The sequence below is a fragment of the Drosophila elegans genome, unplaced genomic scaffold (genome assembly GCF_018152505.1).
Source record: "Drosophila elegans isolate 14027-0461.03 unplaced genomic scaffold, ASM1815250v1 contig_149, whole genome shotgun sequence".
In the NCBI taxonomy this organism is placed as follows: Eukaryota; Metazoa; Arthropoda; class Insecta; order Diptera; family Drosophilidae; genus Drosophila; species Drosophila elegans.
This window is the reverse complement of record NW_024545513.1, coordinates 8,881,090-8,905,023: the sequence shown is the minus strand read 5'-3', so window position 1 is coordinate 8,905,023 and position 23,934 is coordinate 8,881,090. Positions and strand designations below refer to the sequence as shown.

The 23,934-nt window shown below is 47.5% G+C and overlaps 5 protein-coding genes across 7 annotated transcripts; 2 read left to right on the top strand and 3 right to left on the bottom strand.

Moving 5' to 3' along the window:
* Position 1: 1 nt before the first annotated feature.
* LOC108136441 (E3 ubiquitin-protein ligase Ubr3) lies at positions 2-19,223 on the bottom strand. Of its 2 annotated transcripts, none has more exons than XM_017257600.2 (11): positions 17,699-19,223; positions 14,851-15,587; positions 14,549-14,777; positions 14,072-14,484; positions 13,760-13,918; positions 4,741-7,677; positions 4,232-4,655; positions 2,840-3,636; positions 2,623-2,754; positions 2,011-2,150; positions 2-1,919 (listed from the first exon to the last, which is right to left on the bottom strand). In XM_017257600.2, exons 1-11 carry the CDS (start codon positions 18,348-18,350, stop codon positions 1,802-1,804), a joined length of 6,738 nt encoding a protein of 2,245 aa, XP_017113089.1. In that variant the 5' UTR covers positions 18,351-19,223; the 3' UTR covers positions 2-1,801. The 2 variants fall into 2 exon arrangements, with proteins under 2 accessions (XP_017113089.1, XP_017113090.1); XM_017257601.2 differs by having other exon boundaries at positions 4,232-4,652.
* LOC108136442 lies at positions 8,230-13,710 on the top strand. 2 transcript variants are annotated; one of them, XM_017257603.2, is made up of 5 exons: positions 8,230-8,914; positions 9,101-9,424; positions 11,941-12,659; positions 12,717-13,103; positions 13,164-13,710. In XM_017257603.2, the coding sequence occupies exons 1-5, from the start codon at positions 8,645-8,647 to the stop codon at positions 13,456-13,458; spliced, it is 1,995 nt and encodes a 664-aa protein (XP_017113092.1). In that variant the 5' UTR covers positions 8,230-8,644; the 3' UTR covers positions 13,459-13,710. The 2 variants fall into 2 exon arrangements, with proteins under 2 accessions (XP_017113092.1, XP_017113093.1); XM_017257604.2 differs by lacking the exons at positions 8,230-8,914; positions 9,101-9,424 and adding exons at positions 10,486-11,228; positions 11,299-11,463 and having other exon boundaries at positions 13,164-13,707.
* Positions 19,224-19,345: 122 nt separating the features above from the next.
* Positions 19,346-20,262, bottom strand: LOC108136565 (40S ribosomal protein S14a-like). Its single transcript, XM_017257874.2, has 3 exons — positions 20,163-20,262; positions 19,717-19,966; positions 19,346-19,657 (listed from the first exon to the last, which is right to left on the bottom strand). The coding sequence occupies exons 2-3, from the start codon at positions 19,951-19,953 to the stop codon at positions 19,439-19,441; spliced, it is 456 nt and encodes a 151-aa protein (XP_017113363.1). The 5' UTR covers positions 19,954-19,966; positions 20,163-20,262; the 3' UTR covers positions 19,346-19,438.
* Positions 20,263-20,691: 429 nt separating this feature from the next.
* On the bottom strand, positions 20,692-21,701 carry LOC108136564 (40S ribosomal protein S14a). Its single transcript, XM_017257873.2, has 3 exons — positions 21,609-21,701; positions 21,107-21,368; positions 20,692-21,047 (listed from the first exon to the last, which is right to left on the bottom strand). Exons 2-3 carry the CDS (start codon positions 21,341-21,343, stop codon positions 20,829-20,831), a joined length of 456 nt encoding a protein of 151 aa, XP_017113362.1. The 5' UTR covers positions 21,344-21,368; positions 21,609-21,701; the 3' UTR covers positions 20,692-20,828.
* Positions 21,702-21,793: 92 nt separating this feature from the next.
* LOC108136563 (dehydrodolichyl diphosphate synthase complex subunit DHDDS) lies at positions 21,794-23,525 on the top strand. Its single transcript, XM_017257872.2, has 2 exons — positions 21,794-22,586; positions 22,976-23,525. The coding sequence occupies exons 1-2, from the start codon at positions 21,930-21,932 to the stop codon at positions 23,219-23,221; spliced, it is 903 nt and encodes a 300-aa protein (XP_017113361.1). The 5' UTR covers positions 21,794-21,929; the 3' UTR covers positions 23,222-23,525.
* The last annotated feature ends 409 nt before the right edge of the window (positions 23,526-23,934 follow it).

Genomic DNA, 23,934 nt, shown 5'->3' with positions numbered 1-23,934 from the left:
ATTCTCTTTTGTATTGATTTTTCAATTTTATTCAGGGTTTTCGGTTTGTCACTCAGAATGCAGCATGTTTACATTATCTTTTTTGGGTGTACTAGAGTACTAGGGGGTGTGTGTGTGTTTGTGTGAGTGTGTGTCTTGCTTTGCTGTGCCATTTAATCTCTTAAATCGTGTGTGTTTTTTGTTTTTTTTTTTTTTTGTAGTTTGCAGAGTAGTATTTTTTAGTTAGTCTAGGAGGCCAACTGAAACATCTAGATTTGTATAGCTAGCAAAAACAAAAAAAAAAAAAGGAAAAATGTGATATTTTAATATATAATTATACAAGATAGTGTATTTACAATTCGCAGCAATATTTTCCATGTCTTTTGTGTGTAACTCACATGCAATTGTTCTATAACTCGATGGAAATTCAAATACCAATTACTAGACAACCAGGTTTTATTTATGTTGAATTTCTAGAAAAACCTTATATATTAGTTCCTAGTCCTGCAACTCGAGTCATTGAAATATTAGCTAGTCTTTGCAGTTGTTCATCAATTTGATCGTTCAAACTGAGAACATTTGGATGTGATCAAGTTTAGGATTGAAACAATATCGTATTTCCCATGCAGCGCCGCCTACATAACGCACAATTGGTAAAAACTAATAACAAATTCACTCCCAATTCAGATAACCCTCTCCATCAATCATTTGTTTTTCTTGATGCTTTATGCTTCCACGCTCTTAATTACATAATATTTATGTGTAATGCGGTATATGCAAACTAATTTCTACGCAATTCACAATTCGCTTTTCGTTTATTGGTTGTTTTCTTTTTGTTTTTGTTTTTTTTTGTTTTTTTTTTGTATATTTTTTTTTCGTTTTTGTTTTGCATTAACTTTAGTGTATATGGTATTTATTTATATTAACTAATAATCGTTTTTCATTTTTTACATGCACATACTCATGAGGCCAAAGTTGACAATTGTTATATTGTGTATTATGTATTGTGTATCGTGTGTTATTTGTTATTTGTTATTTGCTTTCTTGCCTTTGTTTCCCTAAAAAAAAAAACCTATCAAGTTAAGGACTTAAGACTTAGTTTAGGTTGAACGCAATTAGAGAGACCCGCGCGGTGCTTACACTTCGGTTTCTTTCGGGTTTTTTTATATATATATATATATAAATATATATGTATATATTTATAAGTCGCACTAAATTTGTTGTTAAATATTTTGTTGTTGCTCGCGAGATTATGCGGATTTCTATATAAGGTGTGTGTGTGTGTGTATTATGCGATTCTCAGTTGAACAGTTTTGACAACAAAACAATCGAATAGCTGTAGTTTTGCATCCATATTTATAAGTATTGTTATATATAAAAATGTGTAATATCAATTAATTGCAAATTGCCGACGTTGCTTCTAAGTGTGTGGGGGTATGGATGGATGAATATATGGATGGCTGGATGAATTGGGGGGTGACCGTAAGCGAATACGGACGCAGACAGCGGACAGAACGTGACCTGGTGGTCTGGTGTCCTACTCCTACTCCTAAACGAAACTCGCTTTAACTTAGGGGACACATGGTTGGGTTGGGTTGGGCTTGGTTTATTTGGGTTTAGATGGGTTTGGTTGGGTTAGTATGGGCTAGTGATTGGAGGGGATGTGTGGTTGTGGGAATCTCGAGAACGAAGGGTTGACTGGTTCGACTAGGCGGGGAGCGGCTGGCGGCTGACTGTTGATTGTTGACTGTTTTTCGCATCCAATCCCATCTCAGATCTGGCCAACCAGCTCCTGGATGCTACGCAGTAGGTCTTCCATATTTCACAAGAGATCCCGATGGAACACCCAGGTGTGTTTTGTGTGAGCAAACTTATGGGACAGCCACTGCGACTCCAGCAGGTTGAAGCGATCTTGGCTCAAATACAAAGGTTTGCCGCGCCTGCAAAGGGTTTGGGTTTTAAAACGGGCTTGCTTAAATCATCTCTATCGCTATAAGATATAGCTATAAGATAACCGGCACAAACACTCACTTGAGATCGCGATCCTCCTCGTCGAAGTCGTCCAGATACAGCGAGCCCCAAAGGCAGGCGCGTCGTCCACGGATAACGATGATGTACGTGGAGGTGACCACCAAAAAGATGCCAATGCCGCCGCCACAGGATAGCGTATGCTGTTTATGGCCAGAAATTAAAAGGTGGATTTGATTAGATTCAAGTAATATTAGTTTAAATTAAATTGAACCCTCCAAAAAAATATACTAAACTGTTTTAAACGATAAATATAGTATCTTATAAAACATATTTTAAAAAACATTTTGGTAAAATGTTTATGAAAATTATTGACCAATGATATTAAATAAGATTGTTTAGTAAATGTAATTTCTCTGATTTTGTTTCTTTAATGTAATTTTTAAGGGAAAACCTTATTTAAAGTTTTAAGTTAGCCCCCTATACAGTCGTCTTGCTTTTTTGTATTTTAATGGTCATATCTTTGTCGATTTTGTTAGGATTGACTTTAAATTTTAAGCTAGGTAAACCTACAAACTTGTGCAATTTAAAAGCTAAATGTGGGGGGTACCCCTCTTAGTTAGCTTTGTGCAATTAATTAAACCCCAAATATATACAGAGAGCCAGCAAACTCACCCGGACAGCCTCGCAGCAGTCGTTCTCCGCACAGCAGTTCTGCTTGAGGCACACGATCTTCCCGCACAGCAGGCAGATGGAGCTCTCCTTGGGCACTTTGTAGCAGTTGAGGCAGGGTCGCTCATGGTAGTACTGCCCGGTGGAGTGGGGGGATATAGAGAAATCAGTAAATATATATATATATATATATGTATGAGAATAGCAATCGAAATCGTACCGTGAACAAGCGTTCGTACTCGCGCGGCAGCTCGAGCAGTCGCGGCTGATGCCACTGCGAGTGCTGATTGATGAGCACCAGTTCCCTGACCGTATCCGCCGGCGGACGCACTTCCATCAGCTGCTGGCACCAGAACTGCGGCAGCGTCTGCTCGGTGCCGGGTATAAAGCACAGGCCCTTGCTGGCATTGAAGCAGTCCCAGTCCATGGAGTCGGTGACCAGTTCCAGATAGTAGACGAGACGCACAAACTCCAATCCCGGGGCCGAGATCTCGGGCATCTCGTGGCGATACAGATGCTGGCGCAGCAGGGCAGCCACTCGCAAGAAGGGCAGACACAGCGACTGCAGATGCAGTTCCATGGACTTCAGATACACATCGTTCGGCGACGAGTTGCTTGATGCTGTTGCCGAGGTGGAGATGGACGATCCCGATCCCGATCCTGAGCTAGAGCCAGCACCTGCTGCCGCTGCCGCCGAGCTGCTGGTACTGGGTATGCAGTCCCTGCGCAAGTGAGCCAACTCATTGGTCTGACTAAGCACCAGGGCCATGGCCTTGCCCAGCTGCGAGGAGCTCTGCTGGTGGTTGCCACCGCGACGGCGATTATACGTGCCACTCGACTCCGGTTGCGTCTCCCCGCCGGCGGAAGTGTCACTGCTGCCGCTGCCGCTGCCACTGCCACTGCCGTACACTTTGAGAATGTGTTGGCACTCGAAGTCCGTGAGGGTGACGCATAGCTGGACCACAATCTGGTAGTACAGCAGGTTGTACATCACCTTCACCATGCAGGTGAAGTAATCTAAAGGGGGCAAGAGAAAGCCATTAGCATTCATGCATTAGGTAAGTAGCATATAGGGGAAAGTTGTTTTTTTCTTTTTTTATTTTTAAGCTGTACTATTTTGAAATTGTTGTGCCGATTTTCAAATACAAAGAAATTTAAGTCAATTATTCCACGAGTGCCATTTCTACATACTACAATTGAAGCTACCGAATAGATTGTTTTGAATATAGGCACAGTTTTATATTTATACATTATTTATTGGCTTTTTTTTTTTTAACAAAAAAATGTTTTTTTACCACTACTAAAAATAAAAAAAAATAAAACTAAAAATGAAAAAAAATGGCTTTGTGATTACCAAAAGAATTCTATAAACTTTTAATAGCAGTATTATTTATATTTCTGAGATGACCCAGTGATGCCCTAAATATATATAATGTGTAAATATTTTTTAAATATACATTTTTTTAAGATACTGAACATTACAATTTATATATTACCTGCATATATATTATAATTATAACAACGTTGTCAAATCAAAAAAAAACTAAACAACAAAAGTGTCCCTATTTGTTGCCTTAAAATGCCTAAAACAACAACATGTTGTAGCACTCACCCTGGTCGAGATGCAGTGGCGCCAGCAGGATGAACTTGAGCAGCAGTGCAATGGGATCCGCCAACAGGCTGGGAATCAGCTCGAGGCAGTGCGCCGGCAGGGGTTCCGTGTCGCTCACGGGCAGGCCGGCCAGCGAGGCCCAGCTGCTCCACAGCGGCCACTCGACCAGGACGCGCACATGCACGGACAGCACGTGCAGCAGCGGTACAATGCAGTCCCGCTTCGGCTTGTAGCGCGTGGCATTCGAGGTGCAGAGCGATCCGCCGCGCTGGATGATCTCCGCCTCCAGGTTGGTGCGTGCTATCGACGTCACAAAGATGAACAGCTTGCGGAACGTGATGGAGGCGCACTTGACCTTGCGCTGGGCGATGTTCGTCATCACCTCCATGGCATGGCCCATGGCCTCTGTCAGCTTTGTGGGCTGCTGAAAGTACAGATTGGAAGATTGGTATATGAAAGTTAAAGGCTTTCCTTCTCAAGTCAAAGGGGTTAAAGTCAGTCAATCCTACCGGTATCGTCTCGTTCTCCTTGATTAGATCGGTGAGGTCGGCAACGAGACGCTCGAAGGGCTGATTGCCGGAGCGGACGAGTTGCGTGGGCCTGTCCAGCTGCGGACTGAGCGGCAGCACCGAGTTGGAGAGCTGCCGGCACACGGGGCAATAGAACTCGCCGCGATCCTGCACCGGCTGCCGCTGGGTGGTGTACAGCGTCTTGAGGTACGCCTCCAGGCAGCTAAGATGCACATGATGGCCGCACGACTGCACGTGCACACCGTTGTCGTAGGCCATGTTGTTGGACAGATACCAGGACTCGTCGCCGAACTTCAGGCTCAGCAGCTCGGTGCGCCGGCTAAACTCGTGCGCCAGTCGCGTGGTTCGCTCCAGCCGGGACTCATCCTCCGCATTGAGCGGGAGCGGCAGTCGCTCGGCGATGCGCCGTCGGTGGCCCACAATGCCGCTCGATTCGACCAGGACGACCAGGCCAATGGGATTGGATTCCGTGCTGGGCGTGGTGCAGTTGCAAATGATGCAATCGTACTCCTTCTCGCGCGGCTGCTCCTCGTACAGCTCCTCGTCATCATCGTCCTCGGGACCGTAGTCCATGCTGCTGGCGGCCGCCGCCGCGGACTGCATGAACTGCTTCTGCTTGTTGGCAAAGTCCTGCATCATCTTCTGCTGGCGCTCGCGCGCCTTCTTGCGACGCTCCTCCTTCTCCTTGGTCTCGCGCGCCTTCGCCTCCGCCTGCTTCTCGCGCTGATTGGGCCAGAGCCGGGCCCGGATGTCGTCGATACTGACGGCGCATTGCTCGTCCTGCTTGGCGATCTTGCGCAACAGATTCCCAATGAAGAAGGGCCCGTCGCCGGTGCGTGAGGTGGACACATGGATGTTCTTGTAGTTGCGCCTGCTGCTGCTGCTACGTCCTCTTTCGGCCAGTGCCGTGCTCGAGGTGCTGGCCTCGTTGCAGTCCACATCCATGGAGGAATCCCCAGCAGTTGACTGCTGCTGTTGCTGCCGCCGCTCTTCGCCATCGCTCAACGAGAAGCTATCCAGCGTGCCGGAGAGCTGGGAGTGCAGCTTGAGCAGCAGCGACAATATACTCTCGTCCAGGTGCAGCTCATCCGTGTTGCTGCCGCCGATGGCAATGTCCACGGATCGCTTGCGTGCCCCGCCCGTCTCGTAGTTCATGCGGCGGCCAGTGCCGCTACCGCTCACGCCGGAGGCGAAGCTGCCGCCGGCACCCAAGGCATTCGAGGGCACAATGTCCATGTTGACGCTGCTGGGCACCGCGACGGGCTGGACCCGCTGGAAGGGCAGCAGCATGCCGCTGCCCGTGGGCGTGGTGGGCGAGAACATCTCGTTGGTGGCCACCGCGGGCGCTGTGACCGATGGATTGGCTCCGCCACCAGCTACGCCGCCGCCCACGCCTCCCATTGCGCCCATATTATTCGTCTCGGCCAGCAAAAGATCCCGCCGAATGGCCACTTCCATGCCGCTCTCCGGCAACGTGATCTGCTGCAGCGGAAAATGGAAGTCCAGAGCGGCCGCTGGGCTCATGTCCATGTCATGGTCGCCATCCCGCAGCAGCTCATCATCGCTGCTGTCCTGCCGGATGACCACGCCCGTTTCGGCCACCACCGAGAGATCCGGTGGCAGGGCCACCTCCATTCCGGGCACCCGCATCGGGACCAGGGCCTGCGAGACATTCCTTCGGCTGAGGGCTCCCGGGCCCAGGCCAACTGAACCGAGGGCTCCAGTTGCTCCACCCGTTGCCTCGTCGTTGCTTTCGGTGTCCACGTGACCGATCATGCGCAACGATTGCTCCGGATCCGCCTCGACGTCGAAGTCCAGGTCCGAGTAGAATGGATTCGAGCGGTAGCTGGAGGGTATCACCTGCGGATCGCGCGACTTGAGCGACACCTTCTTGACCACATGCCGCAGATTGCAGCTGAGATTGTCCGTGGGATAGCACTGGAAGAGCTTGGGCGGCTCCTGACGCCCCGGCCCGTAGCCATGATAGCCCGGTCCGCCCGAGGACTCCACCATGGCGGCCAGCGCGGGCGGAGCACGATCGCCGCCGGTACCACTGCCGCCCACATCCTCGCTCGTCTCCACCGCGATCTCCAGCAGGAACACGGCCAGGGCCAGCAGGTGCTCGGACACGTCACGCGTGTGCACGGCCCGGAACAATATGGACAGGATGGTGGAGTGAAAGACGCGCGAGTTGAGAATCTTGCAGGGATCGCTGAAGGAGCTGTTGGCGGGCAGGGCCTGCGGCAGGCGGAATGGTGGCCATAGGTTCCCACTAGCCGGCATCTTATCCTTGCTCTTCACGTAGTTCGTGTAGCGGTCCAGCGAGGACTGAAAGTCCCGCCGATGGACAGCCCGCAGGAGGACGTGCAGCGGATCGTAGTGCTTCTCCCACACCTCGTCGATGGGCGTGAAGAGACCCTGCTCCAGATTCTCGCTCCCACTCGATGGGGCCTTGTACACGGATAGCTTCTTGAGGAAGGTCTCGAAGTTCTTCGTGTGCACATTGCCCGACCGCTCCGGCATCAGTTCGAGGAGCTGCGAGTGCGTCTTGTTCTCGGTGGCCAGCAAGGCACTGATCTCGATGATGCACTGGGTGGCCTCGTCGTTGCCCAGGTTCGTGCGACTCGTCACCAGGGTGGCCAGGAAGGTGAGGAACCCCTCCAGCATCGAGGATTGCTCCGCCTTCTGCGGCTGCTTCAGCGGGGCCGTCTCCAGCCACTGGCCCACGTCGAACAGCTCGATGGTGTTCTGCAGGAAGAAGTACTGCGGCAGGTTGGTGGCGCAGATCTGCAGGAAGAACAGGTCCATGTCCGCCATCGAGTTGCAGAAGTTCGCCTGGATGTAGGTCATCGCCTGGCCCTTGATCTGCAGCCCGTTGCGCACCCATTTTCCGGCCAGGATCTCGTAGAAGAAACTCTGCAAACGGCAGGAATATAAATAAATAAATTAATATTATACGTCTACAACTAATTAAGCGTAAACAACAAGTTTTAAACGTATTGTTTTGCAATAGACAATTTAAATTCTTTAAAAATTGTATTTGTCATTCATTATCGACCCTACATTTATAGCCTTGAGCCGGTTTACAATATTTTAAATACGTAAATGTTTATAAAACAACCAATAAACATATGATTGAAATTAACATTTTTTATCGGTGCCAAATTTGTAGATAATGTTCTTAAATTTTAAACAAACATACATATAATAATATATTCAAATAAATAAACTATTGAATGGAAATAACGGTACACCATGAACCGCGATAGCCGTGACACATCGATGACACATCCGATGAGTTATCGAAACACGTTTCGAAAAGTCAACTCTGAGCCTGCCAGCTAGCTAGCTCTCGCTCTCGCTCTCACTTATGCTTTGACCTATGCTACCGCTCTCCCCGTCTTTCTCCCACCAGCCAAAAAAGAACCGCAGAAACAAAGAAAAAGAGCATTTCTTCATATATGTGTGTGTACGAGACAGGGTGTCTGCAAGCGGTAAAAAAGAAAAAAAAATAAAAAGAGAACAAGACGAATAAAACCCACATCTGTTAGTTTCTTAATCAATTTCGGAGGCAGCGAGAGCAGAGCAACGAAGCCGATTAAATCCAATCCCAGAAACTCGACGCTCGAGACTAAACTCAACTCTCTGTTTTCATGGCGGTCGCATTCGCGTTTTGATTTTCAGCTGGCGCAGTTGCGTGTCAGCCTGCGTGTGTGCGTGTGTTTGTGTGTGTAAACAATTTTTGTATAGGCGAAATTTAATCATAATATTTAAAAGGCAACCCCCATCATCTTTTGATCCCCACCGATCGGATTCAACAAATAAAATCCAAAATAAATATACAAACACTCGAGTAACACACACGCATAGCTGCATCTGCAAAATGGAATTTATGAAATGGGGACTTCCCCTGCTGCTGGCCACTCTGGTGGCCCTCCAACAGCCCACCCAAACGGAGGGACTGATCGAGGATGTCCTGGACATCATCCACGTGGTCAAGGAGGTCACCTCTGGGGTCCTCAAGGCCTGGGACATTGTTCAATCCTCACCACTGGCGGCCAACATTGATTTTCCCCTGATGCGGGAAAAACAGAAGAAGGTCTTACAGCGACTGAAAGAAGTTAGCAAGCAAATAGATCACACCGAAGATCAGGTGAGTCAGCGGGTCAAAACCAGCTCTTTAACTCTCTTTATACCCTTGCACTGGGTATTACCATGATGGTATGGTTTTAAGTTTTTTTTTTTTTTATTATCGAGTTTTCTAATTATCGTAACTGCAAGGGTATAAATAATTTCATTATTTTCAAAGCTATGATTAACCTCCAAAAACCCACTTCAGCACGCTCAATATGTTGCCTTGGCCATCGAATCGGTTACTACTTTCATGCACAACAACGCTCCAATTATGGCCAAGATGAATGATATCTCAGACACTATTAATAGGATCTCATCGCGCTATCAGCAGATGCAAAAGTACGAGGCTTACAAAGATAAATTGGAAATGTCTACGCTTATAACATTTGCCGAATGGACAGTTACACCAAATGCCCATTCAGTGCACCATCTAATGGATCGACTGCATCTCACACTTCTCGGCAGCGAGGATAGGACGTCCAACGTAACGTCCAGTAACCTGCTCCAACAACTGACCACCGCATATGAGGTAATAAAGACTGACTTTTAAATGTTATCTTCTTTACAGGTCGAATTTGTGGGGGATTTAAACTAAAATTAGATTTTTGAGTACTATACAGAAAAAAGCCACATTTAGTATTACAACTATAAAAAGATAGAAGAAAGTCACAAAAAAGACAATATTTTCTAGGGTGGTTTGAATGCAAACACGTTCCACTGTGATAATACGGATCGTGAATGGGGTGTCAATTGCGAATTGCTTCCTGCATGCCTGCTAACCGGATGATTCACGAATGATGCTCTCCGGTGGTTTGGATATATGTAGGTCTAGACACAGGGTTTTAAGCTTTGTAAACTCGACTTTCCGGTTGACGCGTCACTTAAATCTTCCGTCTTTTCGGCAAAAGAAAGTCTTTCAGTGTATTAGTCACCGTTTCTTTTGTCGCCAAATAACGGTTAAGGCCTCCACACGCACTCTCTCAAAATGCTCCCCCTTTTTTTGTGCGGGTGTATGTGTGTTTGCGTGAGGTCAAAGGTCTTGTGTCAACAAAAGACTGCGAAACAAGTTAAACAAAAACAAAAATCCACAAACAAACGTCTGAGGGCAATGCAGCATGCCCCCATGCTGTGAACAGAGAGCAAGGAGAGCAGAGAGCGCATCTCTTTGTTTTGTTAGTGCATTGCGTCAAAGAGAGAGTGTTGGAACAAGTGAGAGCTGCTACGCACTCTCAGCTGTTTGCCATACCAATTAGACAACAAAAACAGTGCGGGCACAACTTTCTAGTTATCGATTGCACCTGGTTTGCATGTGCCAAAATGATCGCCATCGATTTTATAATTAAGCTCGCCCTCTTTGTGTAAAGTGTAGTGTATTATTTCAGTCTATGCTACCGAAGAATCAAACAAAATTTGCTCAAATCGTGATTGTGCTGTTTCACACATACCTTAACAGTTGCTTATGTGTGTGTGTGTTTACGCTTCTCACATTCGTCGAAAGAACAACAACAATGCTCGAAAAAAGAGCTTCAGTCAGCGATTTTTTTTATTTCCAACGAGCACAGCACACACTAATACACAAACAGTCGCTGAGCGTGGAGCGCTTTAAAACAGAAACTGAAAAATTACAGTAGCCGAACAGCACTCAGAACAACAACATCCAGCTGAAATTATATGGCAAGGGGCGAGCGCGAATTAAAGTAAATCGCAAATAATAAAAAGTCGTGAAATCTGTTAATCGGGAATCCTAAAAACGGGATTCTTTGTTCCAGTATTGTAAAGCAGTTGAAGGAAGTCGTACTGCAAGCAAGCAGTACATGCTACTCTTGCCCTTCCAACTAGAACCTAAAAAGTTGAAGTAGAAGAAGAAGCAGAGGAGCTCAAGGCTGAACAATTTGGAAATTTATCCCAGGAAATCCCCGTTTAGTTTTATATTCGCTGGGCGGATATAACTTATCGGGCGAGTCAATATGGCGGCGCCTATCGCAACGTTAGCTGCTCTTGTTGTTATTATATTTGTGATTTGTGGAACGAAATCGGCATCGGGCGAGGGATGGATGCACCCACGCATCCCACAACTGGAAGTGGACGCCATGCGTACGGAGTATATTGCCCTGGAACGTGCCTTATGGGATTATCTGGCCAAAACGGCCGATAGCCAGAACAACAAGGAAACGCAGATAAAGAAAGTATACGATTCGCATCTGGATTTCGATGCGAAACCCCAAATGAGTCGCACCTTCGAGGAGCATCGCTACGAGGTCCTCAATCACTACGAATGGTCACTGCTGGAAAAGGATCTCATCTATATCAGCAAGCTATACGAGGCCTACAAGGTATTCTGCCTCGCACGCTGGACATTATATTCCGGAGAGATTATAATCACTCATACTCCTCTCTACATAGGAATCCTTTGTCAAGCAGAGCAACAGCGCGCAACTGGATGAACTGGCCATTCTGAATCTCGCCCGGGAACTCCTGCGCAACGATAATACCATCTCAATGCCACGCATCCTGCAGGAAATTGAGCGAGTGATGGTTCAACAGACCCTCTACTACCGGGCCATGATAGTTAGTTAACCAATCAAGTGCAATAACAGATCGGTTTGATATAGACACGAGCAGGTCCACAGATATATCACATTTTATTATCATTTTTAGAAGAACAGGTCCTTTGAAAAAAAAACTATACCCAGCTACTCAAACCCCTCATTAATTTATAATTAAAATAATCTAAACATCATCCAATTCCTTTTACACCGAACACAAAAATTCCCAATTTTTTATACAACACCCAGGCAAATGCTTATCTTACACACCCACGCGATCCGTATTTATATAATAATACTAAAGGTATGTCAGCGATTTTAACAGGCAGATGTGACGGCTAATTAGAGCTAAAAACAAGAGTTACAACAAAAGCAACTAAAAGTGGCATACATTTTGAAGTGTGAACAGTAATGAATGCCAGGGGGTAAACCTTAAAACAGTTGGATATTAACCATATTAATGACATTCCCAATAATGCGACAAATTTCTTGCTTGCAGGTGTCGAACAATCAGATTTGCAATACTCTGCAATCCGCCCAACAGTTTGTGTACTCCCTATATGCGGATATAGCCCTGACCGAACTGAAGGCCTACACCATGATGGAGTTCTCGTGGATGATGTTGCGTGTCTACGGCAAGGGCAACTACACCCAGGAGGCGGAACTGATGCGATCGGACTACGAGAAGAGGACGGAACGCACACTGAAATTGCTCAAGGACGTGATGCTCCGGGCGGATCGTATCGTTTATCGCTGCGATCCGGGGAAACATGTAAAGGGTGTCACCTACGACGAGGTCACCCGGCTTTTGCAGGGCTATATCGAAAACGAGGTGGATCTGAATAACGAGGAAACCTGCCGAGAGACGTGCTCCTTCTACCAGTCCACCCGCAGTGAGGGCTGCTTCAAGGAACTCTACTGTGCCCGCCAGCCGAGATGTTCGGGTCGTCTCTACGACTGCCAGTTTGTCGACTCCGACATGTGGGTGTGCCCGTCGCCACAGAACAGCACCAGGCGCTACGAGTTCATCGAGTACGAGAACGGACGCGTCCTTGGAAAGCGGGGTAAATGCACCAGGGGCACCACCAAGGTGGACAGCTGGTGGCGTTACCTTCTCTGGCACTGCAGCTACTGCTTCTGCCTGTGCGATGAGCAGGGACTCAAGTCGGACCGATTCTTCAACCTGCGGGATACGATCGCTGACGTGAAGCGCAACAGGTAAGTTATCGTTATGTTATACAATTAACAACTTTTAAATCCCAATTGATCTTTCAGAATCGTGACTGGCTTGCGTTTTGTGAAGAAAAACCGCATATTCCATCTGCAAATCCAGGAGGGCGAACTCCTGCCACGAGGCGCCGTCAATCAGAGCACCTTGGAGTGGAAGCCCGTGGAGAAGTACAACTTCTTTGATCGTGATGTCAAGAAGGGCGTCGACTATCACATGTTGAGCTACGAGAGCCGCTCCATCGATCTGGACGATGTAAACACGGATGACAATAGCTTTGTGATAACCGGTGTTAGATTCCGAGTGGTGGGCGCCCATCTGAATCTAGAGGCCTACTACAGCGAGTTCGACTTCAAAACGGGCCAGCTCATTCAGCCGGAAGCTAATAGCTATTGGAAGTCTAACGATAACACCGATGTCAGCGGGGCACGCAGGTGAGTGATCTTTTCCTGGATCATGAAAAAATTACTTTAGCTCTGGGGTTTATTGTTCAGAGAGAAACTGCGCTTGGAGAACGCCGACGTGTCTACGCGGACAATCACCCACTCGATACCTCTGTCGCGACACAATCAATACATTGACTTCACCAACACGGGACTGGACAAGGATGCCGCCCAGAGCACTGTGCCCTTCATTGACATCCAGGACGTGATCTCGAACCCACCTGTACCACTATCCGGCATTGGCATCTACTACAAGGGCCGCAACGGCTACGGCGGCTTCTTGGGCCCCAAGCTCATCACCTACGACTATACGCCTCACGTTCAGGTGCCAAAGAATAAGTTCTAAGGTGGATGGAGTGGGAGAGGCGGTGCTGTTTCATCCCGCACATATGTCATAGCTTTCTTAGTTGTACACTACCTATCAATACACACTTGCAATTACTTTCGCGTAGTCTAAGTGAGATCGAAGAAGAACGAAGCGCAAGAGACGCAGAATTCGGCAAGACAAGAATATAACTTAAATTATATTGGAATTTAGCCATAAAACAAGAAACAAATAAAAAGAATCTGAATCGGAAAAAACACTAAAAATAAAAACCATATGTTCTATTCAATACAAAATGAAATTAGAAAGGAAAAGGACTCACCTGGACACGCAGTGGATGGATCATCAGCAAGGGCAGGAGATAAGGACGTGAGGGCAGCACGTCGTTCAGACTGATTCCCATTTTTGTGACCGCCTGGCATACAAAAGCGGCTAGATATCGATGCAGCGGGAAGTGGAACGAAGCCTGCATCATCTCCTCCTGCAAGGATAAATCAAAGTATTTTAAATAAAGATGATTTTCCGAGTTTAAAATTAAGTGTAGTTAAGATTAGTTAAAATACAATTACAAAACAATTATTAATTAAAGCCAGCCCTTTAGATTTTCAAACTTAGATGTAAAAAAAACACCCACCATCGATAGACGCGCTTCCATGAAGTAAATAGAGTCCAGCCACTCGTGAAGCGTCGTCACGCAGTAGTTGATGATCTTTTTGGCCAGGTGGGCGTGTGTTCCATCCTGCAGATGCGATATAATCGACCACATGGGATAGGCACTGGCCTCCAGTTCACAGGAGAACGCCGCATAGTAACTGTTCGGCTCGAATTCCACATGCGAAGCCGTCTCCCGCACATTGACATTCATGCCCTGGAGCATCTGCAGGAACTGGAACCACATATCGATGAGGTTGTCGTCCCTCAGAAAGACCAATGCCACCGATTCGTGCGACAAAACGTTGTTGAAGTCCGAGACTAGCGGCCAGTAGCAGTGGTCCTTCATCACCTGTCGCGTGCAGTCGATGACAAAGTGGAAATTCTTGCTGGGATCTACAGGGAAACCATATTTAACTTAAGAAATGGAAGAGGTACGAGGTTACAAACTAAATCTCACCATGCAGCGTATTCTGTATGAGTATCTTGGACATCATCAGCTTTAGACTGATGATCATCACGTGCAGCAGCGACAGTTCATTGACCATCTTGAGGGCCAGACTTTCGTTGGAGAAGAGCTGGACGCTCATATGGACCACCCGGTTACTTAACGTGTCCGGATCGCGGGACATCTCCAGCACGGACGGTATGCGGCTGTAGTGCATCACAAATGTGCGGGTGAGGTGTTCCTTTTGGGGGAGGGGGGAAAAGAATAAACATTACAAGTTCGAAAAACCATTCTATTATGCCATCTGCACTCACCTTGTAATCCTGATCGGGGAGCATGTTGAGCAGGAAACAGACTAGTGTCTGTGGGAACTCGAACTTGAATGTCCAGAATATGAACTCCTCGAGCAACGTGGTGTGGACCAGTTTGTCGCCGAGCGCCGGCAGATCCCTGTACTCATCGGGCGGCTCTGGATTTGGGAATCGGTTCACAGCATCCTCATACTTCTCCCGGTTCGCCTTCAAGAAGCGTCCATTCCGTGTGTCCTGGCAAGGCGCCTCCATAAAGTAAGCATATACCTCCGGATTGATCAGGGTACGCGTCATCACCTTGCGCATTATCTCGCCCATGTTGTTCAGATCGATCAGCATGTTGGCGAACTCCTCGCACGAGTACGGCGTCATAGCGTGCACGTGGAGCGTGGTGTCGCTGTGCTCGCGGAAGTGCTGCAGGAGGCGAAACAGCAGCTTGGGCATTATGGCCTCGGCCACCGCCAACAGATTGTTGGGCACCGGGTCGCGGTTGACCCGGTTGTTGATGCCGTGATCGCTGCAGAAGCCCTCCGCCTTCATCACCGAGGTGTCGCCACAATCGCAGGCACCGCCCGCCTGCGACAGGAACATGTTGAAGTCGTGGTTCGTGTGGTTGCCCTTCTTGAAGCAGTCGCGGCAAATGGACATGCAGGGCGAGATGCCGCAAGTGCGGCACCTATACGCCACCACATGGGGCACCCAAACCAGTCCGCACTTGGCGTGGTTGTCATAGCTGCGCACTGCAAAATTAAATTTAAAATTTTTTTAAAAATTGTAGGAATACCAAAAACAAGACATAAACACACACGCCCAATTTGTAAAAAAAAAAAAAGCAGCAAGGACATCTCTTCGACCCCAGATACTACAAAGTTAACATGTTTAGCCAACTGATACATTCACAGTCACTTAAAAAGTTATAACTTTACTTTGTATTTATGTTTAGGGGGTAAACCTTGGGCCAACTATTGATTTTCTTAAGTGTGATGGCTCTTAGACGTACATATATCAAGAAAGCTATTCTGATATTCTGTGCAATTTATTTAAACGAGTTTCAATAGCGATGCATGCAAATAAGTATGATTATTTTTAGAAATCATATAAAAAAATTAATAAAAAATGTATGGACATTTAAACTGTTTTTAATACCGCAAGTTTTAAATATTTATAACTAACAAGAACAACACGCCTTAAAATTATCCAATAAACACTGAAAAAATTAATTTTGACCCATATTATAAGTTGTTTCAACAACCAACATTTTTAACGCGTTCCCGAAAGATTTAACTACAATCAAAACTTGAATCTCATTCAAACAGTGATTTTAAAGAACCTCTTACGGCTTTTAAAACCAAACCATGATGAAATACTACAAACATTAATAAAAAAAAATATTTTCTAGATTTTTCCATCCAAAAAATCATCGAAATAATCGCTCGACTGCAAATGTTGATGCCACATCTAAACGCCAAACGATAAGTTATCGCACAAACGAAAAACCTGTCGAGGACAGCTGTTTTTTGTTGGCCACTTTGTCATTGCTTTATTTTATTTTCTGGCTGCCTTGCTATTGCTATTGATTTGATTGAGTTCCAAAAATAAAATGATGCACTCATTGCTTAGTTAATTTCGCTTGTTGCGTGACTCTTTGATTCTTTGTCTTCTGGGGCGTTTTTCGTTTGGACCTTGCTAGCTTAAAAGGTCAACGTTGTCGGCCGCCGCATGCGGAAGGAAATCACTTGGCAATTACAACAAAAATATGGCTAAAACGCAGTGCAGCGACAAGTTGATTGACAATTTAAATGGCGATCGATCGACAGACATGTTGGCAACTCGCTCTCTCTCTCAGCCTGCTCGGCCACCCGCGCTTTCCTCCCTTTCTAACTGAGAACAGAACTTTTGGGCAAGGTCTGCGGGGGAAGCAACGGAGAGGGGTCGAGGTGATATGGGAACGGAAAGAAGGTGCACTCTCTCACCCTCACCCACACCAGCGCAACAGCATAACGGTCTGTCGGTCAATTACCGATGACAACTTACAGTGGGCCACATCACACTTAACCACCCACTTAGCTCCACTGTGCGTAAGCGACAACATGTTGGTGTGTCAATCAACAGCAATGACGGTCAATCAACTTTTGCCGCAAGAGTGCAATTTTGCAATTGTTCTGCACTTCGTTGCAACAGAGTAGCGAAAAACAAAAAATAGGAGCACTTGGCGGTGACAAAAGGTGCCAGCGCACGTAAACAAGCCCCTGGGCGCTGGTGTGCGTGTGTTTTTGGGACGGATGCTGCGGAAACATTTATTACGCAAGGCGAACCGAACAGCTGACACACAGCCACAAGGTGCAAGTTGCATTCCACTGTGCGTGTGCGTGTCTGTGTGTGAGCTGACAAGTGGGACAAACAACCATAAACGATAAAAGCAACTTTGGCGACATACGCAGCCTGGCACAAAAAATAAGTAATCATAAAAAATATGCACAAATACAGCCATTGCAAATAGATGAGCAGTTGAGATTAAATTGGGCTAAAGTCGACTAAAGTTGACTCCCCTAATCAGTAGGTGTGTGTGCGCGAGCGAGAGCGCTTGATAGCTGTTGCCATGGTGGTGCACTCATCGCACTCGCACTCTTCACGCCGCCTTGCACCTTGTTGTTATGCTCTCTGCCCCTCTACATCTCTCTCTCCCTTTTCCTTGCGTGCCCTACAACCATTACACACATATACACTTCATACAGGTATTTCACACGAACACACATACACAACACACACACACATGCAGATTTTCAGGGGCAACGGACTTGCGATCAGCTGTTTGCGATAGGAAATGCAACACATTTATCGATAGACGTACCAATTTTAACAAACTCCTGCGGCGTGCGTCCGCCGGCAATAAGCCATCGTATCCACTCGATGTTGTCCAGATTGTCGATGGGCGTGCCCGGATTAAACAAGGTGTCCATTATGGAGTCGAGATCGGGCGTGGGGCTGCCGCGGCAGCATTCCGTGTTGATCAGGGCGGCCACTTCCTTGCGACTGCGCAAACTGAAGGACGAGGCGCCAAAAAAGAAGAGGCTCGGCTTGGCGCCAGCATCGCCAGTGGACGACGAGGAGGTGGAGGAGGCCGGATTGGTGCCAGATCCAGCTGCAGGGGCTCCCCGAGGCGGTGGTGGCGGCGGAGCACCGGCCGCCACACTGGAATCCCAGTCGTGGAAGGGGGAATGTGAGTTATCGGTGGCTGCAGTTGTGGCTGCAGCTACTCCTGCTCCTGCTGCTCCTCCTCCTCCTACTCCCGATGATCCTCCACTGGTGCGCACTGGACGAGGTGGTGCTCCGCCACCTATCGCGTCTATGGTGTACGTCCTCTGGTACACCGTGGAAAGATCCACATCGGACGACTCGTCCTCGTCCTGGTTCTGATCCTGGTCATCCTGCTGCATGGCCTCGCGCGCCTCGTCTTCATCGATGCTGATGTCGGCATTGGACAGGTTGTCATCCTCGTCCATGGTGATGCGTATATTTGGTGACGTCGCTTGTGCTCCGTTCCTAGCACGCTAAAATTCTCGAAACTCCGACTCTTTTTCTTCTTCGGTTCGGCCTTTTTCAAACAAGTTTTCTTTTCTTTTTTTTCGGTTGCTGCTGCTGCTTCTTCTTCTCTGCGTGATTTTTTTTGTTGTTTGGCTACTAGTGGCCGAATTTTCGATTTTTGTTTATGGCGGAGTTGCGTTCAATTGAAAATTTTGATGGGGGGAATCAATCGCGGGGAGATTACGATTGCGGGGGGAATTCCGAGCTGGAGACGGAAAATTTCACAACACACAGAACACTTGACTCAGTGGAGCGGCTTTGACATCTCAGCTCCGTTCCGTTCCTGATTTTCCAACTCTCGACGTCGCCCGACCGACCTACTGTGGTGCGGTTGGCTATATGGACAATATCTTCTATATCCCCATCGTCCGCATCCGTGTCCGGATCGAGTTCTTTGGCTGGGCTGCCCTTTTCCCGATGTTTCGCTCACTTTTCACGCTGTTTCATCCGCGAGTCTTGCAAATATACGAGATACGCACACATACTCGTCGCGGCCACACAAACACGCACACACGGACAGCACACACACACACACGAGCGCACGCACACTGGCAAGTGTGGCCAAATATATTAGTCGTGCATTGAACTTGCCAATTACGCTGATTTTTGCATATTAATCGGTTGTTAGGGGACCTCTTAGCTGGCTAGTTAGTGTTCTTGGTGCGTGGGCAGCCCTCTAGCCGCTGCCTGTGCGTTCGCGAATGCTTTTAATCCTGCCAATTTCGATTTGCTCCACGAATCCACATACAGTCGTTCGTTCGCGTGTATGTGTATATGAATTTCTTCCAGTGTGACCGCGCTGCGACTGCTTCAAATATACTGAAGTGGTCGAGCGGGTCTATCGCCTATCGATAACAGCCGCGAATGTTGCCACTGGTCAAAGAACCCACCTGAGGGCAACCAAAACAAGCCATTTCCACTGCATTTCCATTTTTTATTCTATATTTATGCTGTAATTCATAGTATAAAAAAATAACGCATGGCCAAAACAATCAGGCGTACATTTTTACAGACGACGACCACGGCGACCGCCCTTCCTGCGGGTAGAGTCGGATGGGATGGGGGTCACGTCCTCGATGCGGCCAATCTTCATGGACGAACGGGCCAGGGCACGCAGAGCGGACTGAGCACCGGGTCCGGGGGTCTTGGTCTTGTTGCCGCCGGTAGCGCGCAGCTTGATGTTCAGGGCAGTGATTCCCAGCAGCTTGCACTTCTCAGCCACGTCCTGGAGGGGATCACAATGGGTTAGACCATCTTGCGGGTGATAATTCAAGGGTAACTCACCTGGGCAGCCAACATAGCGGCGTAGGGCGAAGCCTCGTCACGATCGGCCTTCACCTTCATGCCTCCGGTGACACGGGCAATGGTTTCACGGCCGGACAGATCGGTAACGTGCACGAAAGTGTCGTTGAAGCTGGCGTAGATGTGGGCCACTCCGAAGACGATCTCGCCCTCGCGAACCTGGGGGCCCAGCTGGACCTGCACCTCCTCCTTCTGAACTTTAGCCTTCCTGGGAGCCATTCTGGATCAGCAGCTGGAATGGACACAAAAACATTTTGTTTAATTGCCGACTTTAGTCACAAAATTAACACAAAAAAAAAAACAGAAACAAATTAATTCTGCCGCATCCACACTGTGCCAACGAGAATTGTCTATATCTTATATTTTTTCAAAGCAATCTGCCGAAATTCAATAAAATTACAAAAGTAACTGGGAGAGAAGAAACCAACCAATTGAGTAAACAAAATTTAACACGCTAAATCGTTTTTGGCGACTAAATATTAATTTGCCAGTTAAGACCACGTTTCTCCGGATGAGAAGCGGAAAAGAAAGAGGAAGAGGCACTAGAGGTGGGCATGGAAATTAATGTAGCTGCATTGGCCTGTCGCCTTTTGAAGATCTGCGTCGAGTGCACTAGCTGCAACATTGTTTCGTTCTTGTCGCACAATTCGCAAATTGCATTAAAATCACAAAAATAAAGGGGGGAGAAAATTGCAACGAACCAATTCGTGAACCGGATACGAAAAAAGAAAGCAAAACCAGCACAGCTGCTGAGGCGATAGTTATCGGAGGCAGGGCTGCTTTTGCGGGTCTATCGGGCTGCCACTGCGCAGAGTCGGCACAAAAGTGTGGCAACTCTGGCGGCTTAAAACGGGCAGAATTTGTAAACATTTCGCCAAAAACCTTAATTTTGCACTTATTACTCCGTCGATGCAACCCAAGATAGAACCAAAAACATGCACAACTGTCTTGTAAACATTTACATCATATTTCCTGGTTTATTACAGTGCATCTATGCACACAAACAGAATAACTTTCTTGTCATATACACAAATGCAGTAGTTTGACCAAAAACAGGGACTCCATCTGCCTTCCAGATTCCTCCATTTGGCCATTTACAGACGACGACCACGGCGACCGCCCTTCCTGCGGGTAGAGTCCGATGGGATGGGGGTCACGTCCTCGATGCGGCCAATCTTCATGGACGAACGGGCCAGGGCACGCAGAGCGGACTGGGCACCGGGTCCGGGGGTCTTGGTCTTGTTGCCGCCAGTGGCACGCAGCTTGATGTGCAGGGCGGTGATGCCCAGCGTCTTGCATTTCTCAGCCACATCCTGGAGGGAATCACAATGGGTTACACCATGCTGCGGGTGATAAGTCGAGGGTAACTCACCTGGGCAGCCAACATAGCGGCGTAGGGCGAAGCCTCGTCACGATCGGCCTTCACCTTCATGCCTCCGGTGACACGGGCAATGGTTTCACGGCCGGACAGATCGGTAACGTGCACGAAAGTGTCGTTGAAGCTGGCGTAGATGTGGGCCACTCCGAAGACGATCTCGCCCTCGCGGACCTGGGGGCCCAGCTGGACCTGCACCTCCTCCTTCTGAACCTTAGCCTTCCTTGGTGCCATTCTGGGGATGTTTGTCGATCAGCAACTGCGGGAATAGCAAGGGAAGGCACATTTATACCACACTGGCATTTCACACAAACAAAAACAATGGCGTGCGCACAAACAAAACAAAAAACGTAAAAAAAAGTGTGCTGCCGGGCAGCTTTTCATTGGTTTTCAGTCGGCCCATTGAGCCCGTCTGAGCGGAACACATTTTCGGGGTCTCAAAAGGGCTCAAATCCGGGATTTTAACAAAAAAATTGAGGGGCAAAAGTTTAGAACGAACCACTTGCGTGAACCGGATATCAAAAAAGAAGGCTGTCGTAGCTGTCAAAATGACAGGGTTGCTGAGTTGCCCAAAATCCGGCGATAGTTATTCGATAGGTGTATCGGGTGCGGGTGGTTGCCATACTACTATAATAGGTTTGTGTATGTGCTAAGGTTATATTTGGTGTCATTATTTAGGAACTAAGAACTGGCCACACCGGTCAAATGGTTTGAGTTCGGGCTGCAATCACAAGACACCCAAAAAAAAAAAACAAAGTAAATAAATAACATAAATATATCCAATTGCAAGCGAACAAGCTAAAGTCCCAGCCAAGCGGCCATGTCGTGGGTCTCCGACTACAAGTACACCTGGACGGAGCGGTTTGCGATGCGGACGTTGCGCGCCTGCGGCCACATTCCGCACCACGTCGCCTTCGTGATGGACGGCAATCGTCGGTTCGCCCGCTCGCAGCAGATAGATAAGATTGAGGGACACTCGCGGGGCTTCGAGAAGCTGGCCGACTGCCTGCGCTGGTGCCTGGACATCGGCGTCCGCGAGGTGACCACCTTTGCCTTCAGCATCGAGAACTTCAAGCGCTCCAGCGAGGAGGTCGAAGGTCTCTTCAACCTGGCCCGCGAGAAGTTCGCCCGCCTGCTGGAGGAGACGGCCCGCCTGGACGAGCATGGCATCCGCATACGGGTCATCGGCAACATCGAACTGCTGCCGCTGGACCTGCAGAAGCTGGTGGCCTCGGCCATGCTCAGCACGGAGCGCAATGACAAGCTCTTCCTTAACGTGGCCTTTGCCTACACGTCGCGGGACGAGATTACGCAGGCCGTAGAGACGGTTCTGCGGCACGGCTGCCAGGATCTGGCCGCCGAGGACATCAGCGAGCGACTGCTGGAGGAGTGCCTCTACACACGGCATTCGCCGCCACCGGATCTGGTGTTCCGCACCTCCGGCGAGACCAGGCTGAGCGACTTCATGATGTGGCAGGTGCGTGAGGACTACTCCACTCCATTAAGCTTGTGTAGCCAGTATTTGATTCCTTTTTATGACAGAGTTCTTGTATCGCATAGTGAAATAAGGCTTATCATTGCTTAAATTAACAATTGCTTTACAAAGCGTCTTCATTTTAGGACTAACCCAATCCATTTCCTTTTCCATGCATTTAGTTCGATTTGTAAAAAAAACCGTATCATTGTTTATTATTTTTGATATAATATTTTGAATTTTTTTATTTTTAAAACGATGCTTTAAAAGTCGGCTTTTGAGCACCGACAATAAAGGTGGCTAGCACCAGAAATGACTGCACAATTTAAGAATTCCTTCCATCTTTGATTATTAAATATAACTTATCAACCTTATTATCCCACAATTTCCAGCTGAGCACCTCCGTGCTGTACTTCAGCAACGTCCTGTGGCCGCAGATCACGTTCTGGCACTTCCTGGCCAGCATTCTGGCCTACCAGCGCGACCGCTGGCAGCTGAAGGACTTCCGGTGCGCAGAGAGGATGCAGAGCGTCCAGCTGGCCAAGACAAGCGACTTCTACAGCGAGCGGGTGCAGAAATTCCTGGCCACCATCGACGAGGACCGGCGGAAACTGCTCGTTCGACTGGCCGCCAATTAACGTCCTTAGCTCCCTCCGATTTCTGAATGTGAACGTTTGTGATATGAGTGGGGAATAAATTCGTGTAAATACCATATACATATTATACGCACGGCTGCGAAGGACTTGCAGCCTACTTCGCCAGGCTTTCACATTTCAATATGTGTTACCTACGAGATTTGTTCACTTAGTTGCACTTGTTGAAGACATCCAACTGGTTTGTGGCCGATTTGTGCGCTTATATAGCTTATTTGCAATTTTCAGTTATATAATAAGTACCATAAAGTGTTTGCCTTCCGTTTGATTAGTAAATTATGAAATTGAACGAGAAATTGTTTTTAACTGGGTGGGGAAAAATGATTTCTTGATAAGATTACCATTCTAAAGTTAATCAATTTCAAATGGATAAATCTCAAAAGACAAGTGTTTGACAATTTTAGAGAGAATCTTAAAAATGGAACCGGTTCTGGTTACATATATATATATTCAGCCATGGCTCAATCGGAGATATTTTTCTGGTTGCGGATATAATAAACATTGATACAAATTTAAATAAGCCGCCAAACCGACAGGTGGAAAAACAGAGTGGCAGCACTCACACAGGCGTTGCCAGATCAACGGTACCTGGCAGTCTTCCATCCGATAGTTTTAAATAAGCACCTAAAAACCAAAGAAAAATGGATAGACTATGCAAACTCAAAATTAATTGAAATAAAAACAATTTATATTTAAAA

Coding starts and splice junctions, on each gene's coding strand:
- LOC108136564 (XM_017257873.2), bottom strand. CDS start 21,343: ATGGCACCAAGGAAGGCTAAGGTTCAGAAGGAGGAGGTGCAGGTCCAG. Junction 21,048..21,106: donor CCGCTATGTTGGCTGCCCAG/GTGAGTTACCCT, acceptor GATTCCCTCCAG/GATGTGGCTGAGAAATGCAA.
- LOC108136563 (XM_017257872.2), top strand. CDS start 21,930: ATGTCGTGGGTCTCCGACTACAAGTACACCTGGACGGAGCGGTTTGCG. Junction 22,587..22,975: donor GCGACTTCATGATGTGGCAG/GTGCGTGAGGAC, acceptor CACAATTTCCAG/CTGAGCACCTCCGTGCTGTA.
- LOC108136442 (XM_017257603.2), top strand. CDS start 8,645: ATGGAATTTATGAAATGGGGACTTCCCCTGCTGCTGGCCACTCTGGTG. Junction 9,425..11,940: donor AACTGACCACCGCATATGAG/GTAATAAAGACT, acceptor TCTTGCTTGCAG/GTGTCGAACAATCAGATTTG. Junction 13,104..13,163: donor GATGTCAGCGGGGCACGCAG/GTGAGTGATCTT, acceptor TTTATTGTTCAG/AGAGAAACTGCGCTTGGAGA.
- LOC108136565 (XM_017257874.2), bottom strand. CDS start 19,953: ATGGCTCCCAGGAAGGCTAAAGTTCAGAAGGAGGAGGTGCAGGTCCAG. Junction 19,658..19,716: donor CCGCTATGTTGGCTGCCCAG/GTGAGTTACCCT, acceptor GATCCCCTCCAG/GACGTGGCTGAGAAGTGCAA.
- LOC108136441 (XM_017257600.2), bottom strand. CDS start 18,350: ATGGACGAGGATGACAACCTGTCCAATGCCGACATCAGCATCGATGAA. Junction 15,588..17,698: donor GCAGGAGTTTGTTAAAATTG/GTACGTCTATCG, acceptor TTAATTTTGCAG/TGCGCAGCTATGACAACCAC. Junction 1,920..2,010: donor GAGGAGGATCGCGATCTCAA/GTGAGTGTTTGT, acceptor AACCCTTTGCAG/GCGCGGCAAACCTTTGTATT.